At 46.4% G+C, this 24302-nt stretch overlaps 1 protein-coding gene across 1 annotated transcript in view; it reads left to right on the forward strand.

The window, feature by feature from the left end:
* Positions 1–3886: 3886 nt before the first annotated feature.
* The window catches only part of LOC8051119 (Na(+)/H(+) exchange regulatory cofactor-like protein nrfl-1), a 69335-nt gene continuing 48919 nt past the window's right edge, over positions 3887–24302 (forward strand). Inside the window, exon 1 of the mRNA XM_029992086.4 lies at positions 3887–4467. Within this exon, the coding sequence (XP_029847946.2) occupies positions 4084–4467 (384 nt within the window). The 5' untranslated portion in view covers positions 3887–4083. The remainder of the gene's footprint in view (positions 4468–24302) is intronic.

A 24302-nucleotide genomic window follows, 5' to 3' on the forward strand; every position in this document is an offset into this window, starting at 1 on the left:
TGCAGTGCATGCCCCTGAAGGAAGCGCAGGAAACAGATCATGCTCTTAGCATGGAGCTTGTTTCTGGTAAAGAAAACAGTGAAGGCGTTTTCCAGTCTGGTTACCAGTGCCTCCAGTGGTTTCGAAGGGTACAGCAAACCCCCATGATCGAATTCTCTCGTCAATGAGGCGTTGCCATTGCACTCAGCCTGCAGGGGCAGGACACTCAAGCAAGATGCACATTCTGGGCACGGGAATTTTTTGAGGGACTTGCGGACAACGTAACCCGCTACGTAATATATCAGCCGACTGTCACTTCTTTTCTCGACACAGACGTGGTGGTCAATCAGGCTACTGTGCTCTTTTAGCACAACTGCGGCATGAGCCAGACTTCCCTCGTCCAACAGTTCATCAACGAGTGCTGCTACACGAGCAGCCTTTTCTTTTCCAGCATCAGATGGCTGCAAAAGTGCAGTTACAAGCTCAGCTGGCGAGTTTCCATTCTTTGGTGGTCTTGCAAGGCTGTAGAAAGTTAGGTTGTTAATAATGACCAAAAACTGCTCAGGGGAGGGGTGGTCATTACATCCAAAGGATTGTCGCACAATCCCAAAGATGTTTTCTAGTTTATCTTGACTAAGGTTTGCAGTCAACAAGTACTTGTGGTGCACTGAGGTAATCAGATAGTCCAGAAGTGACAGTGTGCTCTGTAGAGTCACACGGAGTCCAAGGGCAGTCCCTGCGCTTAGGAATCCACCACCGTGTTGGGCAGCGTACTCTTCCCATTCACTTAAGAAGGCAATGAACTTTTTCAAAAACCGGGCACTTCCTGACTGGGCTCGAAGGCCCTTAGACGGGACCCTGGATGACATCACGAAAATCAACATCTCCATCAGCTTCACAAACTGCTCTGTTGGCTCCGTTGATCTGAACCTTCTTTCCAAGTCACCTTTATAAAAGAAAAGCCCTTTCAACACCTCTTGACTGAACAGTTGAAAAGCCAAATTCACACGCATTTTTTCAAACGCGTTCGGTTGCACATGTGCCTGTGTTATGTGTGGCATCACTTTCAGTGTCAATGCTTCCTTGTCCCTTTTCCATGCCTCTTTGATGACATCAACATGAGCATGACCACATGGAATCTGTACGCCTTTTGAGACAAAAGTATTCCGCACGCATTTGATCAGATGAGGAAAATCAGAGATGAAGTGTAGGCTCCTTGCTGTGTCGACAGGATGGGGAACCTTGCAGGTGATTTCCTTAGATGAAGCTGCACAAGTAAGGAATATCTGTGAATAACAGGAGATAAGCAAGAAAAGCCTTTCACTGTGATTCTGGGACGGAAATTATCCACCTTTGATGCCGAGCAGCTTCCAGAGACAGCGATTCCAGGGAGCACCATCACTTGTCCAGAAATCGACGAAGAGGCCGGAATTTTCAGCCAGTATCGTAGCCTCCAGGAGAATCTTCGAGAGGACAGGCGCCTTTACATTGCCTCTGGAAGCAAAGACTCCGAGGATTTGTGTCCACTTTCCTGCAAAAATAAGATGTTTCACTGTGAGAAATATAAAAATGTAAATCACGGCTTAGGCATCACTGAAGTAAATATATGTTGTAAATGACATCACAAACTTCACTAGGTGGACTAGGCTCTAGGATGTACAACAACCAAAAAAGGCGTACAATTGTATTGCCGTCACGACATACTATTTTAAATTAACTTGCCTTTAAAGGGTTGAAATACTACAACGAGGCCGTGGTCACTCAGTGCTGTCTCGTTGCTATCCTCCATGAAAGGACCGAGGTCAACGAAGCCACTCAGTTCGCCAGATGCCGTCACATTGATGTTCTCGGAGAGCTTAATCTCGTCATACACAAGACCACCATGGCGGCTGAACTCGTCCATGTCTCGTGTTTTCTTTTCCAAAGCTGAAAACACACTAGTGTTGAAACCAAACGTGCTTTTAAATCCCTGCATGTGTCTGTCCAGGCATGATTTGCTCGGCAAGGCAAGAATCTTGTGTCTTCTAACATACTCGTAGAGTTGGGGGCTTCTCATGCGCATCAAAATGCACTCCAGGACCCACTGCATGTCGTACGCCATGCCTCGGCTTGATTTTCTGGATGCCGCCTCAAAACAGGTTCTTACAGCAAGACGCTGCTTTGGTGGGAGGCTCCTGATTTTCTCCTCCAAAACTGAGCTGGAAATTGTTTCCGTGACTGTTCGAAGCTTTGCAACACTTTCGTGGGCTTTTTCTAGCCTTTTTTTCGCCCGGAACAGCTGAAGGGACTTCCTGGCAATCCGTTGCTGAAATGTCGTTCGACGTTTCTTCTTGAGCCTGTACGTCTGGTTTTGGATGAGCTTTTTTGTGTATTTGCATCGTAAACAAGCTCTCCCGTCAGGTGTTGTCACACAGCAGTTTTTTGCGAAGTGCATGGAACCAAACTGGACACACTGACCAGCTGCCACTGGCTCAATTTCACAGCCTGGGCAAAGAAGCAATTGCTCGGCCTTTTTCAATGCCCCAAGGGCGTCATCTCGTCTACTTACACAAATTTCTTCGACTTTGATGCCTCGGCAATATATGGCGCAAAGGTATGCGCTCCCCTGTGCAGCGGTGGCTTCGGCGCATGCCGAGAACGTAACGTGCTTTATGACACGCACATCGTCTGATTCCATCCTGGCGTGCCATCCAAAGCACAATGCCGTTGGATCGTTCGATAAAATGATTCTGCTGCAATACATCGAGGGTGGCAGAATGTCGCTGAACGGGTGCGTCTCCGGCGCTGGTTCTGTACAGGCATTTCCAGGATCACAGTCATGCGTGGATCCGCTTGCAGCCCTGCGTTTCACTGGTGGGGTACCACGGTCAGCGAGGTTCCTTTCTTTCCTCTTTTTGGGGACAGGCTTTGTCAGATACGAGGGGGCGTCGGGGAATATCGTAGGGACGGCGTCGTCGGTGAGCACTGGACGTTCGCGGTCCAGCTCGACGAGCTCTCCATTGATGACGTGCTTGAAAGTTTTTTCTATGTAGCGTTCATCAAAGTGACGGGAACACACGACACAGGTTTCGTCGAGAACTTTGTCTTCTCGCTTGATGTTCCTCGCCCATTCTTGCCGACGAAGGGGGTCGACTGGAGCCCGGAACAACGATACTTTTTCTGCAGCCGATTTGTAGCCGCCTTTGCACAACGGCACGAAGCAGGTCCTACCTTTCTTCGCCGGCATGATCAGATGCATCCAACACACTGACGCATGACACACCGTTGGTCTTTCGCTGTGCACCGCGATGTAATCCACAGATCCGCACAAACAACAAAGGAAGACCCTCGGACGGCTCGGTTCTGTCACACGGAAAAATGTGCTTCCGCCATTTTCGCCCGGGCCGCCAACGGGGAGAATAGCGCGCCTGCTGGACGCAGCGCCACCTGCGCGCGTCATCCAAACCGGTTTCTCCGTGGCCGCTTGAAAGAGCGTACGCTCGGGACACTAGGAAACCCTTTCTAGCCTCTGTAGTTCTATCGCTTTTTGGGGCGGCCGCGCGTCGCGCGTTCCAGCCACGTGAGGACAGCACGATCGCCTCATCGCCTCAGAGCCTAGAATTAAGAGTGGAATCAAATGCACCAGGGTTGCAATTTGATGGCGGACGTCTCCTGAACAGACCGAACAGACTGAACGCAAATTCGCACGCGCGAGTTGCCTATTCGCTAAAACAAAAGCGAGCGGAGATGCAGAGCAGACCAGAGACGCTTGCGTGCTTGCAGACGATTGAGGCCTCCTAGCAGCTTGTGTTGCAAATGCGGCCCACAAACCACGTGGTGCAGATCGAGCACAGTGAAAACACTCTCAAATAGAGGCACGCTATATCGTCCCTCCCCCCCTATCATCGTCTCGATCCTCTCCCACTTTCATACCTACCGAACGCAAGGAGCAGGCTAGCGGAGCTGGCGGAGCCACATTCTATCGCTCCGTCCTTCTCAGGAGTACGCGACGACCTCGGCAAAACGACGATCAGCTCCCCCCCTCCCCTCCCCCTCCCCCCAACAAAAAAGAAGGTCGGCGGCGAAAACACAGACGTTCACGACGGCAGTCGACGTTTTTCGACCATGTCGAACGTGACAGTGCCTCAAGACGCTCCGACGATCCGACTATGCCATGTCATCAAGTGGCCCGACTACGAAGGGTTCGGCTTCAATCTCCACACGGAGAAGTCCAAGCCCGGACAGTACCTAGGCAAGATCGACCCCGGCAGTCCGGCACAACTGGCCGGCCTGAAGGAAGGCGACCGGATTGTCGAAGTGAACGGCATCAACATCTCCAACGAGAACCACAAGCAAGTGGTCGAACGGATCAAGGCTGTGTCGAATGAAACCAAGCTGTTGGTCGTCGACCCGCTGGCGGATACCTGGTACAAGGAGCACAAGATCATCATCAAAAACAACTTGTCCAGCGTCAAGCAGTCCAAGACACCCGTGCCAAGGCCGAAAAAGGTAGGTGCAGTGTTTTTTTTTTTTGTGTGTGTGTGCGCCGACGAAGCCGCACAGGGAAGTCCTACGGGGAAAAATATTGTTCTCGAGTTTTCCCGTATGTTCGTGCTGGTGGGCCCGCGATCTATCGCCGGGACTGTCCGTATGTTGAGTTGTTCACCACGAACGTTTGAGCTCGTTATCGCCTTTTACTAAATTGTGGTCCAAGTTTTGACGATGATCTCCCCGTTGTAAATGAGTTCAGACAAACCTGGACTGCGCTTGAAACGCACGAACATGTAACGCATTCCCCGAATACCTATCATGTGGGATCAAAAATTACTCGATGGGTGATGACTAAACAAGCGGATGGGAGGCACAGTAAACTTCAGGCTGCGCGTTGTGTTTTTGTATTTTGTTTTTCCTTCGGTGTTTGAACCGGGAACAGGTGTGAGAATGCCTTTCACGCCTGCTCGCGTGCGTTAGGCAATTTTACTAAACTACTTGCAAAAAAATATAAAAAAGTGTTTAACTTTAGGTTTTCATTGAATAAATAACTAATGAACGAGTGGGAGAAAAATGAAAGATTAGAAAAGAGGGAAGGGAAAAAGCAGCTGCTGCATCATTAGGCTGCAATATAAATACAAAAAGAAAAAAAAAACTATCTATAAGGTCTTTAGCTTGCAATTAGACTGAAAGCTAATGTGTGCAATGCAGCATCTGTAAAAATTCGAAACAGTGTTTATTAATCAAGAAATATCCTCGATCAATAAACTCTCATCTTTTACTTCCTGTCAAAATAACATTTAGAGTCCACTCCTTTCTTAAACGCTTTACGAAAGAAAGAAATGAGATACGGCAACAAAATAAATATAATGATGAAATAACAGCGACATCTCGTTTCAGGAATGGCTGCTCATTAGTTTTGGAGTTTCAATTAAAGCTTGTCGTTGCGCAGATTGGGCAGGAATTTACTTTTTATGTATTTTTATATTTTTATTCCCACCTGAATGGGTACAGATTACTCTTTGAGGTGTGGTTCTGCTTGGCACTTGCAGTCGATTATTATTAGCTACAAAGTAGATGAAATCAAACTGTCCGCGGGAAATACAAACTTGAAAGGTACCTGCGGACCAAAGAAGCTTCATAACTCCTAGAAACTTTCCGCTTGTACCTTTTCCAAGCAGCGAAGTAATTAATAATAAAAGTTTAGCGCCTGCTGTTGCTAACCATGTTTCGGCAGTGATTACGTACAGTAGGTGTGCATTTTGTACCTGTCATTTAGTTGGTCACGCATAGCGAGCACTGGCTATGGTATGCCTCGCGCTATATTTTATATACAATCCCCCCAAAAATAAAAACTTTTTTTTTTTTTTTTGGGGGGGGGGGGGGGGGGGGGGGACACATTTTGCGCTTTAACTCTATTTCATGGTTTAGTCGAGATTGCATAAAAATGGAAGTTTGATATGAGAAGCGGTGTCAGGTTGGAATGCAAACCATCTGTTCTGTTGGTTTGAGGAATACTCTGTGGAGTAAACCCGTTCATCATGTCTGCAAGTCAATCAGGGAACATTTGCCCATCTAAACATGCAAGTGGGTTCGATTTAAATAGATTCGTAAAGTGTACACGACGCATGTATCCAGAACTGCTATCGTTGCTTTTGTCCTAGTCTTTGCTCCAAATTTACCAAGTGGTCCCAGAAATCCAGCTCGGCGGAGCCACTTGTATCCCTCCAGTGCACTAGCTCCGTCCACCAGTGTTGCCAACTCAAAAATTAAAAACCCGCAGTCGGAAGCCCAAAAACCGCTAAAAAAACCGCTAAATACAAAATACAGCGCAAAACGACTTTTTAGACACTTTTTTTTTTTTGTTTAATTCTTGGCAAAGGTATAATAACAGTATAGATCATATCAATGCCACCTGAAAGGAAGCTTTCTTTTTGTTTTGACTAGAAATCTGTCACACCACGCCACAGTTCCCACAGGTGATCCGAAGTCGAAAATGCAGAGTGAGCGCATAAGAAACAGGGCAAAGGACCCTTCAGCAGTGCGTGACTAGACCCGTTCAACTCGTAGAGTCGTCTGCTACCAGAGGAGAAAGGTGCAGCGGCCGAAACATGCTTCTTCGTTGCAGCGTGCGCGACCAAATCCACATTCTTCGCAGATAGTTCTGTTTGGAAATAGCGGCACCTGGCTCGTCTGCTATCACCAGGAACCTCCAGTAGCCGGTTTTTAAGTTTAGGGTCTTATAGCCAGTCTTTTCTAAACTTTTGAGTGTACTTCACCTCGCCGATTTTACGAAATAGTGACAAAAACGTCAAAGAAAATTGGAACACTCATGCTGTTCAAACGTGCGCGCACAAAACAGGGAGGCATGTTCCGGCATTCGACGCCTTAATGTTTTGATGACGTCAAAGGCGTTACTGTCACAAACCAGAACATTACTGAGTGTAAGCGAAGACGACTGTGGCGTATTATCCTTGTCTTTGTGGATATGAAAGGCGCATAGTTGACAGTAAATCGATATAACTTGTATATCGCTAAAAAACCACCAAGGTTTCATAAAACCGGCTAAAAATCCCGCCGCCTGCAAAACAATAATTTATCCCGCTAAACAGAACCAAAAACCGCTAAGTTTAGCGGGAAAACCGCTAAATTGGCAACACTGCCGTCCACTTGATTGAAACAATGGATGTGTAGAGCTGAATTCTTTGAATCGGGCGGCGGTCTGCGCCACCTATAGGCAGTGTCGCCCCTGACGTCACTAGCATAAAGGCAGAGCTCGACAGTTGCAAGCTTGATGGCTTAGAGCGCACTTTTTCAACGGCGTACCCCGCGAGCATGCACTGGGAAAGAGTTTGTAATTTTTAGCAGACGGCAACGTATGTTCGGTGACCTCTCGACCGATCATAAAAATATTCGGCGGTTGTGGTCGTGCTCTTCGTGACCAGTATTCATGACTTTGATCGCCGTGCGTTCCCGCTTGCTTGTACTACATATAAAGCACCGTGTTGTTTTCCAGGCCCATTCGCGCAATCACATTGGGGTCGTGACGGTACGCGATGTTGGGCCTTTGTGTTGTTTCCTCCAAAGAGTTGGGCGAGCCTCCTTGAAAGGACTTCATTCACGAAGAGCGCACCCAACAACGCGCCGGTATTTGTTTCGTCTGCTAAAGAGAGATGCAGCGAGGGAGCGCTTTCGCTAAAGATACGAATGGGCACTCAATCCGTTTTCAAGGTCCTTCCTGTGTCAAAACATGTCAGAGCTAGTATTAAGGAGGCTATGGTCAGAGCGATGCTTATGTTTTACCATAATTTTGCTGAAGTTTCGTCATGCAGCCCCCACACCCTTCTCCGTCGGTTAGTTTCGTAATCGTCTTGTTCTAGCTCTGGTTAGACGTAACAAATTGCCACCGGACCTCAGACACGTAGAGTTTGATTGTGCGAAGCAAAATAAATGCCCACATGCAAAAAAAAAATAGAAATAAAATGCTGGCCCCAGCAAGCTTTTGGAAAGGCTGGTCAGCACCGCGAAGAAATGCCGTGTTGTTTTAATAAACCGTGTAAGAGTTTCTCCCTCTAATCGGCAGCCTTTCGAGGACTCCTCGGACGCCGGAGTGAGTGACCCCCATTGCAGACACACCTAGCCGTGTATGTAGATCGAGACGGAAAACGTCTGCAATCAACGCGGCCGTCCTTGAGAGCTGGTTTTTACCCCGAGGAAAGTATTCGCGAGCCGGCCAGTTTATACGCACACCCGGTAAAACAAAGCGCCGCGAGCAATGATAGACCGGATGCATGCATGGATGGGTGGATGAATGGTAGCATGCTGCTGAACCCTTTTAATCAGGTGGTGGCTCGCGCCACCTAGCCGATATTGTTAATACCAACGGTTAACCTCTACCTTGATATATAAACTGAGAGATGCGCAGGTTTACGAAGGAAGGAAAGAGGCTAACGCGAGCGTAGGTTCCGGCTGGTTGATCAAGAGCTAACCTCTGCCTAAAACCGTGGATGGATGGATGGATCTGGCTAAACCCTGTGAATCGGGCGGTGGCTTGCGCCACCTAGCCAACATTATAAATCTAATTATATGTTTTGAATTCCAAGATTAAATCTCACCCCTGCCTCGATTTTAGCCACCAGTCTGATAACCTCCGCTTGGTTATTTCTACCCGTGTAAAGTCTATTTTTCCTTCACTGTCTTTAAAACCCAATGCTTTGATTAAATCCGCCCGGTCACTGTTAAGTGTTGGGTGAAGCCCTTTACAGAAAAGTATTAAGTGTTCAGCCGTTTCCTCCTGCTCCCCACACACACTACATAAAGTGTCCATCTCCTGGTACTTATAACCCGGTACGTCTTAGTCCGCAATACTCCTGTCCTGGCCTCAAACAACAAAGAGCTTCCCCTAGAATTATCGTAGATATTTTCTTTGCAAATTTCCTGTTTGAACATTCTGTACGTCTCCAGTGCTGGTTTTGTCTGCATACCCGTTTCCCACAGACCCTTCTCTGTTTCTTTTATCCTTTTCTTAACCCGTAATTCCTGGTTGGCGCCCCCACTGCCGCCCAAATATTTGCTTGATAATTTTCTAGTTCGCTTTCTCCATTTGGTATCTACATTCCTCATGTACAAATAACTGAAAACTTTCCTAGCCCACTGCTCTTCCTCCATTTCCCTCAAACGCTCCTCAAATTCTGTCTTGCTGCTAGCTTCCCTGCCCTCGAATGACGTCCATCCCATGTCGCCTTGTACCCCCTGATTCGGCGTATTTCCATGAGCTCCCAAAGCAAGCCTACCGACGCCCCGCTGTTTAATTTCTAACTTTGCTTGAATATCTGGTCTCATGCACAGGACCGCATTGCCGAAGGTCAGGCCGGGAACCATGACCCCTTTCCAAATCCCCCTCACCACTTCATACCTACTGTAATTCCACAGAGCCCTCCCTATGTTTCATGACGGCTGCATTCCTGCTACCTTTCATCGCTACATGTTTTTCATGCTCCGTTAGATACTCAACACCATTATTTATCCATACCCCAAGATACCTGTACTTATCCACTACCTCCAACATGACCTCTTGTATCCTATGCTCGCCACCATCTTTATCATTAAAAATCATCTTTGCCGATTTTTCTTGACTAAATTTAAGACCTAGTTTATCTCCCTCTGTACCACAGATATCCATTAATTTCTGCAAATCTTCTTTGTTGTCGGCCATTAGCACTATATCATCTGCATACATCAGCCCCGGTAGTGATTGTTTAATCCATTCACCTTGCTTGATGAAAGAAAGGTTGAAGCCAAACCCGCTCCGCTCTAGTTTGTTCTCCAATCCCTGTAAGTATAACATGAACAACAAAGGCGACAAAGGGCAGCCTTGCCTAAGCCCCCGCTCTATCTCTGTAGGCTCCGATACATTTGTTTCCCATTTTATAAGCACCTTGTTGCTATTATATATATCTTTTAAAAGATTAGTTACTCCAGCTTCTACCCCTAATGTACCCAGTATGCCCCACAAATTCTCTTGAATTACACTGTCGTAGGCTCCTTTGATATCCAGAAACGCTAGCCATAGGGGCCTTTGTTCCTTTTCTGCTATTTCGATACACTGCGTTAAAGAGAACAGATTGTCCTCTAACCTCCTTTGCTTCCGGAACCCATTCTGCAGCTCACCCAGCACCCCCTCGCTCTCCACCCATGCCTGCAGTCTATCCTTTATAATCTGCATCACCACCCTGTAAATCACTGACGTCACCGTTATAGGACGATAGTTGTTTATGTCCGCTTTGTCCCCCTTTCGTTTATATATCATGCTCATCCTGCTTAGTCTCCATTCATCGGGGGCTTTCCCATCCGTTACCATTTTATTCACTGCCTCTCTTAATGCTTGCTTAGATTTTGGGCCCAAGTTCTTGATTAACATAATGGGAATACCGTCAGGGCCTGTCGAGGTGCTACTAGGAACTCTTTTCTCTGCCCTTTCCCATTCTCTTTGTCCGAACGAATCCATAGCACCTACCGGTCTGTTCTCCTGCGATAAAGCATGTGCCTCATTCCTTCGGTCTTTAAAATTTTCCGCCATCATTGTCCCTATATGCTGCATTGCCTTATCCCCTTCCAGTCGAGTACCTTGAGCTGTAACTATAAACCTCTGTTCTAAACTTGTCTTATTACTCGTGGAGTTCAGATGTTTCCAAAATTTCTTGGCTGCCTTTTTATTCTTTTTGTGCACTTTTGACAACCATTGGGACCCCCTTGTTCTCATTTTCTCACTGATTAAACAGGATGCTTCCCTTCTATAAATTATGAAATTATCCCATTTTCTGTCTACTTCGGCTTTCGGTTCCCCCCTTTGCTTGGAATGTCTGTGTTCCCTGGATGCTTCCATGGCGTCTCTCTATGGCGTTCTTAACCTCCCCATCCCACCAGCTCTTGGGTTTATGCCTTCCTTTTCCTTTTTCTCTAGGTCGGACCTTGGATAGCTCTCGCTCAAATAATCTCATTAAATTTGTGTAAGTCCATTCTGCTGTGGTATCGCCAGAAATTAATTCCTCAATTTGTTTGGTTGCTATCTCCAGTTGCTTCTCCGAGTAAAAGATCCTATCTGGTTGTTCATCTTGCATCTTTCCTTTCCCGGTTTCTCTCGTAAAGCTCAGCTTGATCCGTTTGTGATCACTACCCAGGCTTCTGACCCCAAGTTCATCTATGTTCATTACCTTTAGCCTATCATACATCCTATGCGACATTAGTGAATAATCTATCGTCGAATGCAAACTCCCTACCTCCCAAGTTATGAGCCCTTCACACTTCTCGGTACTGTTGCATAAAACCAAGTCATGTCTTTCACACATATCTAGCAGCATGTTACCTGTCGAATCCGTGTACCCGTCCATATCTTCAATGTGTGCATTCATGTCTCCTAGTATAATAATCTCACACCCCCTCCCTAGTTCATTAATGTCACTTGCTATACATTCTATAATTCTTTTGTTTTCCTCTTTGGCATCTGCTCCTGTCCACAAATACACAAAGCCAAGTAGTGTTTGCTCCCCCGCCACTTTTCCTTTTAACCATAAATGTTCCACACAATCCTGTTTGACCCTTTGCCAATCCGTACTTTTATGAATGAATGTCCCAATTCCACCTCCCTTTCTGTAGCCTGCTGTTCTATTGCAATATTCCCACGCATAGTCTGGGTTACAGGGTGGTTGCTCTGTGTCCCTAAGATGCGTCTCCTAACCCTTTCTGAGATTCAGCGCCACCTAGCGGCTCCTACGTCGGTCCAACGTTTGCCATACTGATGGCGAAAACGCACTGGGAATAATTCGTTTTAAAGTCAAAGGCAGGCGGGACTGTTTCCTTCACTGTTCACGTATCGCTCGATTCGTTTCAGGTTCGCTGGTGTGTGTACCAAAGATCCGGTCTTACGACACGATCACGCGGTCGTGTGCCAACTGATTTAATGGACCAAAGTCCGAGAGGAACTCTTGTCACGCGCTTGGGGCATGTCTTCGGCTTATTGTTTCATCAGCCACTGGAAAGCCGCCACTAGTATGGAACATAATGGATGTCCCGAACCTACACGGTCTCCGGTTCGATCATGTTTCACTTTTTCGAACTTCCAACTTGAAGTTCGACAAACGTTCGATCAATATGCGCATGCGCGTTAATTATGAACGAGCTAGCACCGCCTAACGGAGGAAAAATACACCACAAAAAATGCACCCAATGTTATGCTGCCTAAACATAAACATTAGTACTTAATCTTCAATATATATATATATATATATATATATATAAGGTTATATTATTTAGAAGTCAGGCAACACTGCCCGAGAAATCCAACTTCTCGGACCGTATTGGAGAGGCACCCAGTGATTGGAAACTAAGTAAATTGAGACTACTATATAAAGGCAAAGGAAACAAAGACTACATGAAGGCATATGCCAATAACGGTAACTTTAGTTATATACAGCTATGCAGATAGTAAAGCGGAGAATGGAGGAATGGGCAGAAAATATGCAGATACTGTGTGAGCTCCAAAACGGATCTCGAAGAGATAGAAGACTGGAAGGTAACTTATTCGTCGCCACACAATGTATAGAAATAGCAATGAAGAACCAAACTCCTTTATGGTTGGCTTTTTTTGGACATCAAGGGAGTATACGATAATGTGAGCCAGGAAAAACTCTGGGGTCAGCTGGAAGAGCACAACTTAGACGCAAATTTGGTTAGGTTTCTTCAACAGGTGTACATACACAATAATATAGTTATAACATGAGAAGCAGAAACTACACATCCCGCAGCAATAAAAAGAAGGCTCAGGCAGAGTTTTCCCGCTGCCACCTCTGTTCTTCATGATATACCTCAGTGAAATGGAAAAGAAATTAGAGCAGAGCAACTTAGGTTTTGATGTCAGTTATATAAAAGAAGGGAGAACTGTGGTACAGGTAATACCAGAAGTGATCTATGCGGACGACATAGTACTTATGGCAGATAACCAGGATACGTTACAGGAACTAGCTGGAATATGTGGAGAGGAAGGGGACACCTTGGGCATGCATTTTAGTTGTGACAAGTCTGGAGGAATTGTGCTTAACGACGAAAAGAGGGAGCCCCTGAGGATACAAGACATTGTAATAGACCATGTAGGAAAATACAAATATCTGGAAGTCTGGCTCAATCAGGGAAGGAAATATCTAGAGGAACATGAGGAGAATATAATTAGGGTCTGGCTCAGTGAGGGAAGGAAATATCTAGAGGAACACGAGAAGAATATAATTAGGAAAGGAAAAAATGCATCTATTATGAAGCTCAAGGCACTATGGAAATATAATAGATATGAAGTGATGATAGGACATAGTTATATGGAAAGGAGTGATGGTACCAGGACTGTCTTTTGGCAATGGGGTACTGTGCATGAAATCAAACTCAAGAAGGATTAGAAATTCGACAAGGAAGCGTTGGCAGATTGGGACTCGGAACACATGGAAAGACACCAAATGAGAGAGTACAGGTGGACATGGGCTGGTCGTCTTTTTAGAGCAGAGAAGGAATTAGTAAGTTGAAATTTGAACAAAGGTTGACCGAAATGGATGATACGCGGTGGGCACGGAAGGTATTAAAGTATTTACACGTGAAAAGTTTAAACATAAAATAGACAAACCGAACCCGAAGGCTCACATTTAAATACCTACACACTAGTGATGGGGCTGGGCAGACTACTTAAGTCGGAAAGGGAGTGAAGGAGGCAGAAAGAAAAATGTGGGATATAAGAACGCAGAAAAATTCATTTTAACACTGTACTGGACACAAGAACAGGACACAGACAAAAAAAGGAAAATGTTTTCAACAATCCACTGGGAAGTTATTTTTGTGTTTGAGGTCAGAACGAGAGTTTTGACGACGAGGACGTATAGAGCTAGATTTCAGGAGACAGACACATTATGTTCTTCCTGCCATAATGATAGCGAGACACTGGAGCACTTGGTTTTGAAGTGCACGGGGCTTCGCCCTGCCCTCCCTGAAGGGGTGACAGATTTGGCCGGGGCCCTGGGTTTCGCTGGCGACGATGGAAGGACGGAAGAGAAAGTGATTACAGTCACAAAGAGGCGATTAGAAGATTGGTGGAAATTATCTAAGGAAAATTGAATGATGCACAACTAACTAGCACAGTTGGGGAAAGGCGGGACAGAGGAAAATTGGGACTCCCTCCCGCGTGGCTCCGGCCCAAGGTTTCAGCCCTGTCCCCCAGTGGGTCCGGTGCAGGGGGACCAGAGGAAAATTGGCGACTCCCTCGCCGGGGGGAAGAGGCGGGGGGTGATGTTTTTTTTAGTTATTTTGCCCGATCCCCCAAAGGTCATCCTGGTGATATCCCACACTGCTTGGTGATAATTAGGATGAGAAAATTAGCTTAGAAGGGCGGGAGGAAACATATGTTTGTCGTTTTTTAGACTTAGGCTAGGTGGCGCAAGCTACCGCCCGTTAAAAAAGGGGTATAGCCAGTAACATCCATCCATTCTTTTACGCTACGTGGCGCAAGCTACCGCCCGTTACAAAGGGTACAGCCATTAGCACCCATCCATCCATCCATCATTCCTTCCTTCCTTCCTTCGTGTCAAACTTTGCCAAACGTTAGATGGTTCGCCGAACCAGTCGAACCTCAAGATTCGGCAAAGTTCGTCACATCCCCATAGCTGCTGACATAAGAATGTAGTAGACTAAGTAGAGGCTACACTTCCAACGTGTGTTCGTTGCCTTCCGTTGTGCTTTGGCTGCGCGTGCGATCAAGTGTCATCAAGGAAAGCTCACGCTGGAGTCGGATCATCTACGTCGTTTTCACTCGGATGGATGAATGGATAATATACGGCTGTACCCTTTATAACGGGCGGTAGCTGTTGCCACCTGGACCAAGTGGCGCAAGCTATTTCCCATTATAAATCACATCAGTATATCGGGTGATGGTAGTGATCTCGGCCGCCAGACATTAGTTCGGAAAGGACCTACCGTCTTACTTCCAATGTCCCTTTCGTTTGCCCCAATTTGTCGCTCGTTGGACGGTTTTGAGTCGTGGACAAAAGGCTACGGCGCCGGCCGCTGGCAGTAGACAAGCGGAATTCGTCGTGTAAAAAGCAGACAACGTATTGCTCCCTTTATTAGAAGGAATACACATCAGTGAGTAAATAGGGTGGCTAGATGGCACAGGCTGCCGCCCCGATCGAAACGACGACCCACATATCTATCCATTCACCCGTGTGTTTGCAGTACATTCCGTTCACTTTCGTCCGCCGCAGTAATCATATGGTTCTGCAAATAACCGAGAGCGCGTGCTTTGGTCGGTTCCCGGACGTCGCAATGAATGCTCCGTAATAACTCGACTGTTATGTTTGTAATGCCGTTGCTCGGTCCCTTCATGTATGAAGTTCAGCTAGTTCAGCTGCGTTTCAATGCTTCGAGCGCTGATTAAGGTAATCTTTTCTTTCCATGCCACCAGGGCGCGCAAACCAATAATAAATTCAGCCATGCGCAACCATAACTAAAAAACAATACCAATAGAAAAAAAAAAAAGGTACAGAAAAAAAAGCACTGACACACGGTGTTTATACGTGTAAGTATCTCTTTCTATGAGAGGTACAATTAATGTTTTCTTGGTATTGGGGTTTAGTTGCGTTTGCGATTTGACTGCGCTCTCATTCTTTCCTTCAGTTCAGCAATATCGCGACAGGATGTTTTGAATGCTGAATTTTCGCAATTATTTCTTCGAGCTCCTGGACGGTGAAGTGCTTCGTGCAAGCTCGATTTATATCGTTTGTCGCTTTCCGCGCAAAGCGGCGTCGTTTGCGTGTGATGATCGTTGCTGCCGCGCCTCACAGGGGGAGGAGGTATTTAAAATTTGTAAGTGGTAAACATGCCAGTCGATGACGCTTTTACCCTTTTTTCTGTCTACAAACACGAGCCGTCTCCTGGCTCCCAAGAAAGTCCCGGTCGCTCCGTTTCGGCAGGCCTTTCGAGCCTGTTGATGTCAAAATTCCTGCGACGACGAAGTTCTAAGGAAATCACAAAGTTGGGAATGTAGAGAGGTTGTTACGTTGTGCTATTCAACATATAAGAGGGGATCGGTCGTCTTACGGGAGTAATAGAACAAAAACTCAAATAAATCTCTCGCTAACCGGTCCTTTAGCTAAGAACCGTGGAGAACTGGTCATAAAATATCTCACGAACGTTACGGTGTTATGGTATGGATTGTTTATCCTCTCGTTTGAGCGGAAGTTCCGTCAACAACTCCTCTTTCTAGCGCATAAAAAAAATAAAAAAATAAATAAATAAAGGGGGTTTGTGCAGCTCTGATCGGCGCTGATTGGAAGGATAGGCACCAAGGCAGCTAGCATTGAAGCCTACCCAGTATCTTTCTCATCAGAGCCAATTAGAGCTCGGCGTTTCGACGTCACTGCAACATGCGCAAGAGGCAGGGACCGGCGCAAGCGTTACCGCCAAGTTCTTTAGCAGACGATTTGAATACGAACTTGCGCTACGCATAGCTTCGCGATTCGTTTAGAGCACGGCTTGGGAAGCGGGGGGCACCAGCACTATGGTGTCTGGAACCCGTCTTCGGTTAATGTGTTTACCGCGTAAAAAAAGAAAAAAATGAAAAGGAAAATGGTCTTTTTTTTTATTTTTGATGACGTTATTGGACGTAATGCTGTCGCCTGCCGCGATCCTGGCGGCGTCAGAGCAGCGGCGATGGATGTGGCAGACGCCTGGTCTGCTGCAGGTCGCACTCTCTAGTTTGACAGTCCTCGGAAACTTCGACAGCAGGATGTTGGGACGCCGCGACGACTACAGCGACACGCGCGTTTTCTCGTGCTTTTTTTTTTGCCGGAACTTTTACGGCTAACAACCAGGATCGTTGCAGCATCCGACAGCGTATGACACTGCGGTTTTTGTGACGTCATTTGTTGTCGCGTCGGGACCACTTCTGACGCGTTGGGGCAAAAGGACGCTGAACACACCGGTTGGAGACGCGTTCCATCAATGATGACGTCACGAGCAGGCCTTTCTGTTCGCGGTAGTATTGGGCACCGCTTCAGCGTGCTCGATAACTCCCTGTCAATATTCTGTTGTTTATTTGTTGCGAAGATTGTGTTTGCTATAATGGATGAAAACAATCTGCTTACCTCCCCCCCCATTTTCCTCCTTCCGTATCAAGTGACGAAGCAGGTCAGCGCCCCCTTTATTACGCGAGACGTTTTAATTTTTATTAGTCGTCAGTGTACACACAGTGTCAGATTTATATTTTGTTTATTTGTTTAGCTTTCTGCGAACATCTTTCTCTCTCTCTGCTCGTGCCCGGAGAAGTCGTTGACGCGTACAGAGAAAATAAATTTCTGAGCATGTCAATAACATTCGAAAAAAAAAAAAAAATTGCTGCTAGAGGTAAACGAATATGCGAAAAAAAAAAGTATATATTGATCAAATTCTCTACCTCCCTCTTGTCAGAGGCGAAATTCCTACGTGTCGGACGAAAGTGGAACATCCGACCTCCTCCTATCCATTTTGTAGGCTTCAACAGCACACACTCCGTTTATCTCCTCTATTTGCTTAATGACAACTCCTTTCCAGTGTGGCCAACCTCAGAAGTACAATAGGCGCAAAAATGTTGGAATAAACCGCGTTTTCAGTCAATTAATTTTCCGACTGTGGCAAAGCTCGATTTTGTTATTCATTTCGTTCTGTTCCCGCATCTCCTTCTGCAATAAAGCTCAGCTCAGTACCTTTATAATCACTCCTTGGAATTTCAGAAGCCCTCGTCATCTATTTCTATTATCTCAAAATATGGCTCGCTATTCATTCTATGCGACAGGAGTACCTAATCTTATCGTAGATATCGAACTGCATGCCTCAGCGTCATCAAGTTCACCCCACGGCTGATTTTGCATAAAACTGGGTCACGCCTCCCACACGTTTCACGCGTCCGTCCGCGCATGCGCTGTGCTAACAGCATCACCACCGTAGCGGCGTGACGTCACAGAATCGATCTATATTAAAGCCGCTAGATCTTTGAGAAGTAGCACCGAGCTACCCCCCCCCCCCCCCCCCCCGATTATGGACGCCATTTTGGTTCGTGGAATGAATTCGCTTTCTCCCTGACCCTTCCGTTTGTGGTGAGCCCGTGCAAATACGCGGCGACGGGTTGCTATATAAATACATTTCTCGCACACCCTGATGCTTGGTGGCATTGAAAAATAATTGACCTGTCTTGAAATTCTCACAAAAAACAGAATTATAAGGGATCTGTGCAGATTAGCACGAACGATAAGTTGATTACATTGCACAGTGCCAAAGACGCTTATATTGGCGAGGAAGGCTTCCAGTAGGACGACGCTCCGAATCTTGGCGCGACTGGCTCGGAACGACTCTTTCGATTTGATGGGATCGGAAAATGGCGATTGCCATAGCGACAGAAACCGAACAGCCAATCGCCTTGCGAGTGTCCGACTAGCAGGCAGGGAAGGCTACCTTCCCAGTACCCAGTACCTTTAGTGAATATGAGCGTTCATGTCTCTTCTTGACATGCGTTCCACCATCGTTCCGTGTTCTTTGGTGTTTTGTCCCGTCTGTATCAAAAATCGAGGGAGGTTTGTTCATTTGCTAAATGTTCTACGCGTTCCTGTCTGGCCCTCTGCTTATCCGCGCATTTGTTGGATATCTGCGGGTGCTAATTCATATTTGGATGGATTGGGTGGTATGTGTATAAAAACCGGGAACTATCTTTCATTCGAAACAGATAAAAAAAAAAAAAAAGCCGCCTTTATTGTTACGTGAATGCCGTCTTCATGTTTCTTGAGCTCGGCGGACGTTTGAGGGGAAAACAACCGTCACAGTCTGGTGAATAATTAACTAAAATTCGTTAATTAACTTCTTAATCAGTGAAAATTGGCATACGGTTCCAATTGGAAACTTGCTGAGCGTCATTAAAAACCACGAAATCGGTACTTTTCAGAAAGACTTTGAGCGCGTGAGAAGCACAGTAGTGCGCTGAAGTTACCACTCTTGGAGCAGGTACAAGGCTGGGGCTCTCGCAAGAGATGGACAAATCGCGCGGGCGCCTTATCGCATCGCTAGCTTTGTACCTGCTCCACGAGTGGTATCTTTAGCGCTATACTACGCTTCTCACGCGCTCAAAGTCTTTGTGAAAATTATTGATTTAGTTGTTTTAAATGATGCTCAGCAAGTCTCTAACTGGAATCATATGTCTGTTTTCAATAATTACAAAGTTGATTAACGAATCTTAGTTAATTTCTTACCAGACTCTGACGGTTGTTCTCCCCTCGAGTGTCCGCCGAGCTCAAAAAAAAACATTAGGCGAAGACGGCATTCACGTAACAGTAGAGACGGGTTTTTTTTTTTTTTTTTTAATATGTTTCGAATAAAGAAATAACAACCCGGTAGTACAGGGTGTTCCACGTAACTTGAGCCAAGGTGTAAAAATATTTTGGTGCAATTTAGGAAGACGAAACCAAACGAATAAGTTTGTTCATTGTTTGGAGCAAGTTAGGCTATTTTTGTATATTGCCCAATTAACTATTCATTAAGATTAATTAACGAACTTTTGCAATATTTAATTTAGAGCAAAATTTCCAATGACAAAGCTGTAGAGCGTCCCAAGAAACATTTAGTTCAATGCTTTTTTTTTATCAAGAAACCTCTAACACGGTTGGTTTTTCTGGGTTTCAAAACATGTGCCCGAAAATGTGACAGACAGCGACGTCACGACACCCCCCTTGTGACGTCACTGTCTGTCACTGCGACGTTAGGTGACGTGGTCCATGACGTCAAATGACACCGACGTCACGTGGTCCTGACGTCGCTCGTCACGATGATTGCATCAAACACACCCGACGACCCGCTGGAAACCTCGCAACTAAACGGGTGCCGCCGTAAAACAGCCGCCGCGTAGCGGCGAAAGCAGGAACTTTTCGTCGGCGTACGTGGGCTCCGGGTGGTGCCGTTCCACTGCCATATCGCATCCTTCGGGGGGACGCGTCGTCTCTTGGCTCCTTTTGTTCTCTGGCGGGGCGTTTCTAATCGGACGCCGACATACCGGCTGCCGCTTAGCCGGGAGCTATCGGCGTTCGCTCGAACAGGGTTTCGGGAACACAGCCACCGGAGATCGGGGAACCTCCCCCCTCTGTGGCTGCGCGGGGTAAACGGGTCCGATAAGAAGCTGCGTTTCCTCGAGCGAAGCGGTGTGACAGGCCGCCGTGCAGGTATTTCCCCAGAGCTATCGCGAAACACTTTCTGTGTACTCATGCGTACCCGTGGGTCAGGAGGCTTTCGCGGGCTTCTGGAGGCCCCTTTCAACTTTCGCGCTCTCCGCGTTGGGGAAAACTTTTACGAAAATCCGATAGTTGCCGATTTACTTCGAAATTGGTTGAGCACATTGATGGGCGCCCCAAATTACGAGTCACGATATTTTCTTTTTCTCGCAAAGGTACTTTTGGAGTTTTAAACTTTATTTTTCTGGGGGTGACTTCAGATGTTGTACTATATGGGCAGTATACAGCTTTTTTTTTTTTCCCCGGCGGGTTATGAGAAGTTTTGATGTCCAAAATGAATTCTAATTAAACTCACGCAAAAAAAAAAAGTGTGACGTCATTCTATTGGAGAGCGCGGGGAAAATTTGAATGTTGATTTTGGCATCACCTTCGGCTGAAAGGTCAAAACAAAACGCGGAAGACAAAAACAATTCAGACACGAATACAAGAGGACAACCGCTTTTTAACCTTTCAATTCACCAGTACGCTTAATAGATTCATTTTCAATAGTATGCGCCCTCCAAGGGCTACTCAGAGGCCGTCAAAATGTGAGCGCGCACCTTGAGCATGCATTGGACACACAAGGGTGGCCAACTTTTTGGGACATTCACTGGAATAAAAACAAAATGTTTTCTAAGAAATATCGAAATTCTGATTGGTTTTGCGGTCTACGATACCCAGGCAATTACTAGTCCTCGGGAACACTGCCATCTTTTGTCTAGAAACCCAGAAATTAAAAATTTTGTAAACTTAGAAAAAAAATAAAATAAAAATAAAGCTCAATGAAAAAAAAAAAAAAGTAGAGTTGTGGAATAAAAACTATGTGCGTCCAAAAGTTCAAATTACGGCTTACTGATTTTTTACGACTGTCATCTAAAATATTCCCGGAGATAACCATACGACATTTGTTCTTGTTCGCTTTTTTTTATGTATATATTTGCGAGTTGATGGTGTTTAAGAAAGTTGGGGGTGTGCCGCGTCAGCGCTTCTGGCGCGAACCAAGGTCCAATCGCGCCAGAAGCGCTGACCAAGGTCGACGCTCAAAAAAGAATGCCGCCTGGAAACTGACAAATGGAGAGGGGGAAAACACATCAAATGAGGTTTATTTCGCGACCTTGCAACCTCCTTTTATCCAGTCTGCGCCGGTGCGCGCCGACGTCAAACCGGCCGAGAGGTGACCGCTTGGCATGGGATCGGCGGAGCGTCGACGTCGTTCACTTTCCAGCTTTTGGCTCGTTTGTCCCCCTCCTTCCCCCCCCTCCCCTCCTCTCCCCTCCCCCCCCCCCCCCCCCCCCCTCCGTACAGCTGCCGTGGCCGGCGCTGCCAAACCCGAAGGAGATATGACCTTGACCTCTTATCTGCTCTATTTTCAGGGTGTACGAATGCAAGTATAGGCCACATAATATAAAAGTTAACGAGTAAACGAATTATTTTTATACCACATAACTTTTTTTTCACGGGCGTGTTAGGCTCGTATTGTATTTATTGCTTGTAATCGATTACTTTTTGGAGTATTTTTTGTAATCATAGGAGTACATTTATTAGGAAGCAATCGCGAGAGTAATTAGATTACTTTTGAAAGTGGTGGTGGTGTCAGCTTTGATTAACAATATGACACCCGGTCCGGCGCTAAGAAGGGACCTGGTGGTCGTTGTAAACATTACGTCTCTCCTCTTTTTAGTGGCGGCCTTTGTGTTTGTACGAGTTTCCCAGCTTGAAATCCTCGAACCATTTGTCTCCGAGGAGAGGATGGTGTTTTAAAGTTGGTGAATTGAGAAGACAAGTAGCTTCCAAGTCGGTGGTCTTAATTCACTAAGGACAGCACGAAATACCAGCTTTCAAACCGGCCGAAAAAAAAAAAAAAAATCTGTCGTTTTAAAAATTTCAAGTTATCGAAAAACTAATGGGTACTTTTCCAAGTGTAACGAACCAATTACTTTACTTCTAAAGTATTGTAATAGAATATATATTTTTCTTTTTTTAACAAAAAGTAATCGTAATCTATTACTTTTTTCGAGTAGCGCGAACGAGACCGCAGACGCCCTTACACAATGGATGTACAGCCCACTAAAACTATTTTCACTGACGAAAAAAAAAAAAGAAAAAAGAAAAAAAAACGTCGGCGTTGACACGAGCTGCTCGATTGCGCCCCATCAGGTTGCAGAGTCGGCTGCTCCGACTTAAAAATGAAATGAAGTGTAGAGGCCATTCCAATTCTCGCCTTCTGCGCGTCTGCACGCGCAGTCAATTAACGCGCGATGGATGGATAAAACTGAACCCTTTTGAATCGGGCGGCGGCTCGCGCCACCTAGCGAGTGTGGCGCAAGCCGCCGCACTGGCTAGGCAACGAACATCACGACCGAGATTATCGATTGCCAGCGACAATTTAGATAACTGCGTGTAAAAAGCACGGTGGAAGCCTATAGTCGACGGTCTTGGCATTCCTGCTAGCTTAATTAATGAAAGCATAATTAATTCTACTCAAGACGTCAGCGTGCGCGTTTAGCGATCGCGGAAAGGCCGACCCGAGCGACGACGCTTTTCGCGGCGTTTCCCCGTCTCTGCAGTGTCTTGTCAGTGTCGCAAAGTCGAAGCAAGTGCAGGCTTAGAAGTTATTGTATGACGGCCAGCTTTGCGGTACACTTCTTTGCGTTGGAGAGCACGTACTATCGCTTTAGTATTTTTTTTTTTGCCGCGCGTGCCGAAGAACCATTGAACGCAAGCTTTGGTGGTTGGTCGGAGTCGATCGCCGACGATTTCCTAGAAGTGGACTGGGAATCTGTGCTGGGGAGAAGCGGTCATGCCCGCGGCGGGGCAACCCAAGAGCGCTGCCGTCTCTTGCAAAACAAGGCTCGTGTCGTTCGTCTCCTGACGTCATCACTAGTGGGTCCACAGCATCGCCGCCAGCGCGTCTCGCCCCGTGGCGCCGAGCTTCAGCATGTTCGCCGCTAGGGGCAGGTCGGGGATCGACGAACGATGACGTCACGGGCGGGCCTTCACTTCTCGGTGGTGGTATTGGCCAAGCTCGCCACACCACACGTGCAGTGAACGCAATTGAATCGTCGTCGTCTTTTTTCTCAGTGTGTTCTCAGCGTGGCGTGCAAAGGAAAAAAGAAAGAATATAACAAGAAAAAAAAGCGGCATGCTTGCCGATACCGTGGAGGAAAATAGTTTGTAATCGGGCGCAGCCTTCCCCGTCGATATTAAACGAAATATTAATAAGAATAATAAAAAAAAGAAGCCTGTTTTTTTTGAGAACGCCGTTTGCGTCAAGTGCTTTTTTTTTTTCTTCATACCTGCGTGTGCGTGTGTGTGCTCGCGCGCAAAGTGGTATGCCTGCGAAACCTTTTTTTATACGGGGTAAACCAACCGAACCTTTCCTGGTTTGAACGGACCTTGCATATTTGTTTCTCGATTCAACATGTGCGCTACGGCACGGGAATGCGAAAACGGTGGCTCACACTTTGTGTGCAAATTAGAAAAAAAAAAAATATAAATAAAAAAAATCGCTTTACTCTTGCGAAACAAAGGATTTTACTGCTGCGTTGCACGTACTCGTCGTTGACCAAACGTGAGGCAATGGTTTTAAGATGAGTTACTTCTTTTGTTTGTTTGTTGTTTTGGCTAGAGGCATATATCGATACGGTATATACACGGTGCGGCGACACTGCGAAAGCAGCTTTGGCAAGCGGATGTGTTGTACGCTTGCGCCATCTTGTGACGGGCTTATCGATTTAATCGATGTGTTTACCGCGCTCTGGTGGGGGTTGGTGAGGGGACCGCGGTGGCCCGTGTGTGTTAACGCGTCGCAGCTCGGAGCCCGTCAAGCGAAAACACGCGCTACAGCAGCGGTTCTCAACCATCGACGTTTCGCGAACGCCTTGTGGATCGGCGGAGATGATGGAGGACCCCGTTCGTGGTGAGAGGAGAGGAAAGGTATAGGTTAAATATAATAATGATTTAATACATTAAAAATAACTAAGGGCTATTGTGAAGTAGATCCTCTCTTATTGACACACAGACGAGAAAACTCGCCCGAAA

This window comes from Ixodes scapularis, unplaced genomic scaffold, assembly GCF_016920785.2.
Source record: "Ixodes scapularis isolate PalLabHiFi unplaced genomic scaffold, ASM1692078v2 PGA_scaffold12__126_contigs__length_90152505, whole genome shotgun sequence".
In the NCBI taxonomy this organism is placed as follows: Eukaryota; Metazoa; Arthropoda; class Arachnida; order Ixodida; family Ixodidae; genus Ixodes; species Ixodes scapularis.